General features: G+C 42.3%; 1 protein-coding gene across 2 annotated transcripts; it reads right to left on the bottom strand.

Annotated features, from left to right (window-relative positions):
• Positions 1-162: 162 nt before the first annotated feature.
• On the bottom strand, positions 163-7,135 carry pigt (phosphatidylinositol glycan anchor biosynthesis, class T). 2 transcript variants are annotated; one of them, XM_034144991.1, is made up of 11 exons: positions 6,707-7,135; positions 5,903-6,080; positions 5,603-5,730; positions 5,338-5,438; positions 5,019-5,193; positions 4,779-4,876; positions 3,712-3,868; positions 2,962-3,165; positions 1,977-2,142; positions 1,723-1,806; positions 163-1,617 (listed from the first exon to the last, which is right to left on the bottom strand). In XM_034144991.1, exons 1-11 carry the CDS (start codon positions 7,113-7,115, stop codon positions 1,368-1,370), a joined length of 1,950 nt encoding a protein of 649 aa, XP_034000882.1. In that variant the 5' UTR covers positions 7,116-7,135; the 3' UTR covers positions 163-1,367. The 2 variants fall into 2 exon arrangements, with proteins under 2 accessions (XP_034000882.1, XP_034000883.1); XM_034144992.1 differs by having other exon boundaries at positions 1,337-1,617; positions 2,962-3,162.

Raw genomic sequence — 7,135 nt, 5'->3', positions numbered from 1 at the left:
GCCAAACACAGAGACGTCTGTGTTTGTTCTCTCGAGTCTGCCAGAAGTGGGGCCAAGTTTGTTTACACAAAAATGTGGGTGCTCGGTGGGAAGTAATACAGCTCCAGTGCAGTTTACACTGGCGTACCTTCTTTCTCAGCTAGAAATGTAAATACAATGAAATAAAGATGTTTTCGTTTATTGTAAAAGCAATAAAGAACATACATTTCGCCAAACACACAAAGTACCGCTTCGAACATTCTGTGCACTTTTTCCCAGCCAGGGGACCAGAATGGACGGACAAACATAACAAAGAAAATTAACAAACAAACGCATGGTAGTGTTTCATGGTAGGGTAAGGTCTTTTCCATAATGTAGGACTTCTTTTTGCTATAAGACACACCGAAACGGCATTGAACTAATGAGTGAGTTAGGCCGACAAACTAAAAGGCAATGTATTACGAAGAGACCTTCAGACAATCGCGTTCAACATTCAAGCATGCATCCAAAAACCAACAAGTGCAAAATTAATGTTTGGTAAGAGGGCTGTCCCTTTTCTGTGGAGCAAGTAGTTCTAAACAAGCAATGCTATTGCTCAGATTTTTATAGTTTTGATTACTTTTCATAGTTTTTGTTGACATGTCTTCTTTTCTTATATATTAAAACTACTATAAAACAGTTGTCAGATACCACAAATGAGTTAGGGACAAATAAATAAAAGAACATACCACACGGTGTCCCATAGTTACATTTTGATGCTGTGTACATTTCTGGTTTGACATGGGAAAGTTATTTGATATCCTATAATGACTGTTGGGGAAATGTGACATTCGAACTGAGTGATTATATGCATCTTTTTCAGCAGGAAGATAACAAAACAACAGGTAAGGAATAGAGTATGAAAACAAAGAGGATCATCCTCTTTTCCATTCAGCTCTGAGGCTTTTTATGCTGTGAGAGGCAATCAGTTTCATATTTGTAGAAACATCATCTTACCCTATTGTAACAAAATGGCTATAATATTATGATGTAATGGAGTTATGGCTTAAAACATTCAAAAAACAATAATATTTGAACCAACCCAGTGACGCGCTATCCACTGCAGCATAGTGCATAGCTTTGGTTCCTTACAATAACAGAGCTCTTACTTTCCGTCTAGGTAGAGAAACGTCTTTATGTTCTTGTCCTTCCCCGGCATAATAATTCAATATTAAAAAAAACGATTTGTTGTCTGTCATTTAAAAAAACAAACCTTCAAGATGACTGTTTAGAGAAACATTCATAGCAGTGCTTGACTCAGTCCCTGAGTGTCACATGTTTACCAGTGGTTTCACCAAGAGGAGAACGTCCATCCTAAAAAGTAGATCCAGTTGGCCTTCAGTCCAGCCTCAGAGTGGCGGTACGCCCCTCATCCTGCGGATGATGTTGGCTAACCGCTTGGCCAATCCCGGGCTGGGCTCCTCTATCTGGAAGCTCCGGGTCAGTAGGTTGTAGAGCGAGCCGTAGCCCACGGCAACCACAGTGCAGGTCAGGCAGATTACGTTGTATGGCATGCTGAAGTCTGGAGTGGGCAGGTTGACCAGCAGAGGCTCCGTGTAGACGCGCACAAAGAAGCTGGACTCCTCTTTACAGGGGAAACTGGGGGAGATGGGAAATGTGATCATTGGTCAATTATAAATAGACTGTACAATGTGTTCCTCCACAGGAAGTCAACATCAGAAAAACGAAACACTCTATACTTACAAGCTGCTGAAAAGTGGCCGATCCATCGTTATGTTTGTATCCATGGCGACAATGCTCGGTACAAGAGAGCTGATTACTGAAGACCTAAATGTTGGAGAAAACAATGTCAGTCATTACGAAAGAGAGGGAAAATGACTTTAAAGACCTTCCACTCTTACACCCCTGAAACTCACGCTACACCACACTGTGTGAAGAGACACAGATAACATGTGCTGGAAACAATTGGTTTGAAAACAACCCTACATGTTGCTTACCCAACATAGAAGCCGTGGTTGGGATCGGGGGTGTATTCAGTCCACTTGAGCAGAGCCCTCTCAAACTGCACCGTGACCTCGGTGACGGAGTTGGGAGGAAGCTGGACGAGCATCTCCAACAGGTGGGGCCTCAGGCGATCCTTAGATGGCTGGTAGTGGATGTAGCCTGGTGCAGGAAGAAGACCATTAATACACTATTGTAATGTTTATGCTAGACCTCTGCAATTTCACAAGTTTTATATACTTATTGAACAATGTGACAATGAAACTCGATGACTGTGCCTTTTTTGCTGGACTGACAAAGAAGCTCTTAAATTAGTCCAGCTTTTTCAGAAGCTAAATATTTGATCATATCTATTTAATTCTCAATTTTCGTAGATTTCCAGTAGAAAAGAAAGAATAGATTGTAAAATACTTCTTTCATGTTTTTAAATCCATGAATGGCTCAGCACTTTCTTTAGTCGTTGACATGCTCAGTGAATGAAAAGAAAGAGAGTTGCTAGAGAATATGACTCGTGTTCTCCTCCCTCTGGTGAGAAGAAGCAATTGCAGGAAATTAGATAAAACAATGAATCCTGTAGGGAGGCTAATGCCCAGCTAACCTAGCTGTGAAGTGTTTTTAGGCTTAAGGTGTGCAATCTCAAACAATAAAAGCAGTGTAATTAAGGTAAAAATATTGGTCAGAAATGTTCTGTTGTTATCCGTGCTGCTGACGATGCATACTACCGTTGGTGTGAGTGGGACATGATGGTAGTTTTAACTAAATTTGAGGGGAAGTAATTGTGCTATGAATGTAAAATACAGGGAGTGTCTAGAAAACATTTTGCATAGTTAATTAAAGTACATTTAAATAGAAATGTCTCACTTTCTTCCAATAATGAACCAATGATAGAAAAATAGTTCCAGCATTTGGCACAATTCAGACCCTAATAGATGTTAATGTGTGCAGCACAGTCATACGTCTGGACTTTCTAAAGTGACTCACTGGGCTTGTTGTCCTTCCCCTTGCTGGTCACAGTGAGGGTGTGGATGTAGAGACGGAGGTACCAAGGCACGGTGTCCAGCAGCAGCACAGGGAACGACCTGTACGGGTGGTTGTTGTACATCAGAGTGTGAATCTCTCCTGTCTGCAGCCCGTAACCTGCCACGTAGCGCTCAGCATGGAGCAGGGGACGCAGCATGTCTCCTGCTGGGGGTATGAGACATGGAGGATTATTGGTCAACCATATGGGAAACATTGTGCAGAGACAATAAGACACATGGGTAATGTTTCATTTCATGAAGTCAGAGAATATCGTTTATGACTGAACTAAAAAATATCTGTTAGTATGACTAATGTTGAGAAACTAGGGAGCCTCTGGGAACAAATGAAAACTATTTGTCTTCGGTACAAAACACAATTATCTCAGACACAAGAAGTGTTTTCTTATTTGCCTTTTTGGCTTGAATAAATGTTTTGTAAAAACTGTCACATGTTGCAATCTTAAAGTGACTTCAGCTGCTGCTCATTACTGACTTTCTGTCCCAAAACAGAGAACAGGTTGCAGGTAGAAATGATGACAGCAAACCCTGAGAATAGCAGAACAGAAGATGTAGCCAAGAGAGCGATGACAAACAGATGCAGTTGAAACATTTTGTTAACTCCTTTATAGTCCGTCTGGTTGCATTAAATATGTGAGAATACTGTATGTCCGGCCTCTTGTACAAAGCGGTGTGTCATCCTCTGCTCACTCACCCTCACTGGATTTCCAGCGGATCAGCGGGTTGAGAGAGCGCACGGTGCCGAAGGTGAGTGGCTGCGTCAGATCGTAGACGGAGAAGGTCCGTCTGTCCCCGAGCACCATCGCCTGGCTCAGCAGGGGAGTGGCCGGGCTCAACTCAAACAGCTCGCCCTGCACAATCACATCAAATTTCTCTTGAGTTGCAAAAAAAACAACACACTGTAAAAGATAGAATCTATTTTGACATGTTTCTACGTCTGATCAAGTTATCTCTAACAGGTACCGTGTGGAGTTTCCTTATAGCAAACTAATGTTGTGTTTACATTCAGTGTCAGACGTTGTTGCTAATCCTTGACTCTAACAAATGTGTTCAGTGCATTTATTCCATCAAACATAGAAATGGTGTTTATTTAAAATAATTTATTTTTATTTATTGTAATATATATCCTCCATTGTTAACGCCATGTTTACTTGTGAGCAGTCTTCTTCTTCACTGCTTTTGTTTGCGCATTGCAGCACATTTTGCCAGCTCATCAACAAACAGCTCCATAGCTACTAAAGGTCAAACATTTCAAAGGGGGGTTGGGGGTCACCCTGGTAGATTATATGCCCCATGCAATATAGTCCTTACCACGGGCTGGGTGTGATCCGACCCACCGCCCACCCATGTCCCCTCTATTTCTCCTTTTTGTGTTTATCCTTTTACTATAGAAGTCTTTCCAAAATGTTCTCACTTCTTCATTTTATCCTATAAAAAGGCATTTGTGCGAAATGGTCATAAAAAGCGTATATTTTTAAGTTACGGTCAAATACGTGTTTTGTGAGGTCACCGTGATCTTTGACCACCAACTTAGATTATCTTTGAGTTCAAGTTGATCTCTATGCCAAATTTGAATAAATTGCTTTTAGATGTTCCTGAGATATCGCCTTCACAAAAATGAATAGACGGTCATCTCAACACAGAGGCCATAACAAATATTAAACTCTGAAGGGAAGCTTTGACAGTTCAGTAAAACTAAAATGTTTTGCTTTGAGGGAATAACTAAGACTGGGGTAAGGGCATATTATGTAGGAGTCAAACCTGAGGGTCGTCTGTGATGTCGATGTAGATTTTACTGGAGGAGGCCAGTGGACAGGCTTCTGTCAGGGTCCGAGAGAACATCTTAAACAGAGACCACTCTGAAACAACAAACAGCTTAGGTCAAAACAAAGGTAGGTTAAACAGGCCGGGGGGGCTGATCTTCTATTCTAATACAAAACACACAAAAACACCAATCAATCAATGTTGGATGAATGCTGAAAAGAATGCACTTCTGCTCACCTCGTTTGCCCTGTCCAGAGGTGTGCAGGTCAAACACGACATTCAGAGTCTGTCTCAGCTCCCAGGAGGTGGTTTTACACTGCCAGTCCTGGCACACGGGTCTGATGTGCACTGCTTGGGAATGAAAACTACTGTGGAACAGTTTCTCTGACTTCAACAGGACAGTGAGACCAGCCTATGAATGCAACATCGCCAAAAAAAGAAACAGAAGGAGCAACTGCGTTAGCTGCAGTCAGAATGTCGGCCTCATATCGTTTCCAGACAACGTGAATTTTGAGATCTGTTAAAAATACAGACACAGACAAACATAGACGCCCACCTTGGATCCACATGGCAAAAGTTTCTTCCAGGGTGTCAAATTCTCAGTACAAACTATCTCTCGTGGGAGGGTGGCATAGCGGAGGAAGCGGTGGTCTGTCACTGCAAGTTCAACACAAAAAAACATAAATAATGCATCTTGGAACGTCTCTGTAGCACCGGCACGCTGCCATCATTTAAGGTTTCCAATTATACCATTAGCTTTTATTCAGGATAATCAATAGAGAGCTTTACAAAATGCAAAGGGAGATAAAGCATCACTTTACCGTTCCCTATTCCCAGCGGTTTGAAAGACGCACTGGGCTGAACTGTGTTGGTGGAGTCAATGAAGTTCAGTGAAGCACAGAAGATTCCAGAAAGAACATTTGTCAGCTCCTTCCACGTGCCATCAACACTGAAAAATGAAAGGAAATGTTATGAGCATATTGAAAAAACTGACAAAGCTCGTCCAATGAGTTGGATGGTAGTGCAAGTTTTTAGGGATGAACTTATTTATAAGAAAAACATAAACACAGAAAATATATTTCTCCTCTGATGCCCTGCAGCCACTAGAGGGCCGTACTCACTCGGTCACTGAGTCCTGGAACCACACCCAGAGCTCAGCTCCAGGGGGGGCCGGCTGGAAGGGCTGCCCCCACTGCATGGTCCTCCAGTAGCCCTGCGTGAAGGAGATGTGCAGCTCTCGCACTGAGAACTTGGAGATGACCTGGCCCAGAGACTTTGGAAAAAGCCGGTAGTGGGACACTGAAAAACAAACATTACACAGTTAAGGCTTATAGTTAGCAAACTCATTGTCTAATGATGTGGGTGTGAATGAACAAAAGGAAAAACTGGTATTTATCAAAATCATCAAGCTATGCAACTTTGTTTACAGTTTACCAGTGGTCATAGTGTGAAGCTACATTTGTGGTAAAAAATAGAAGCCTGGCTAATAGCCTGAATGAAAAGCACTTTGGTACCCTTACTAAAATGTTGATATTAATGCAATACATTTTTTGTAGTATAGTTTATACAATAATATATCGTTCCTGAGGTAAATAAAAGTGTGCCAGCAAGTTACAATTTTAGTAAAGTATTTTCGGACCTCCTTATGTCAATCAGTAGAGTAAGTACATTCAAATGTATAACTGAAAAAGCAAACTAAACACAAAAAATAATACCGTTTAAGGAGTTCATATGTTCCCTATTCTTACCAGACTATAAAAGTGAACCAGTTCAAACCCTGAATATTTACTTCAAGACCATTACAGAACTTCCGTGTACGCTACAGTCGTCACCTTCGTTTAAATGGAGCGTTTGAATAATAACATTAGATAAATTAGTAGGTGTGTTTCTGACTCAAATTAATTCAGTGCTAACAGTTAGCTTACCTTTGTTTCCACTCATGAAGTCAGTCTCCCACAGGGTGCGGAACTGGAAGCTGGCATAAATATCTCCTGAGTGCAGCGGTCTGATGACCAGCTCCTCCTGGAAGTCGTCTTTGGGCTGTGGTACCGGGGAGGGGGCCTCGGTTTCAGGGGCAGGAGTGTCCTGTTTGTCGGCTGCAGCTTCATGGAGAGTCGCCTCTTCAACCTCAGTAGCTTCCCAGCTCCTCTCCTCCACCGCGGGCTGCTCGGACGTTTTTTCCACTGCTTCTGTGGCTGCTTGTGGATTATCCTCGACCGCAGCAGCATGGTGACCACCAGATAGAGTCGTGTCTTGACTGTCTGCGACAATAAACACTGAAACACTGCAAATAATTAGCAGCAGAGCCGAGTAGCTGCAGCTGTGCGCTGCCATCTTTCTCTTCCGGCGGTGGC

Source organism: Trematomus bernacchii, unplaced genomic scaffold (genome assembly GCF_902827165.1).
Source record: "Trematomus bernacchii unplaced genomic scaffold, fTreBer1.1, whole genome shotgun sequence".
NCBI lineage: Eukaryota > Metazoa > Chordata > Actinopteri > Perciformes > Nototheniidae > Trematomus > Trematomus bernacchii.
The sequence above is the reverse complement of the archived record's forward strand: the minus strand, read 5'-3'. Positions and strand labels throughout refer to the sequence as shown.

Excerpts from the sequence above, each read along its gene's own strand:
- pigt (XM_034144991.1), bottom strand. The coding sequence starts at position 7,115 with ATGGCAGCGCACAGCTGCAGCTACTCGGCTCTGCTGCTAATTATTTGC. Across the intron at positions 5,194-5,337 it reads TTTTGCCATGTGGATCCAAG|GCTGGTCTCACTGTCCTGTT; the intron begins GTGGGCGTCTAT and ends TTGCATTCATAG. Across the intron at positions 1,807-1,976 it reads AACCACGGCTTCTATGTTGG|GTCTTCAGTAATCAGCTCTC; the intron begins GTAAGCAACATG and ends TCCAACATTTAG.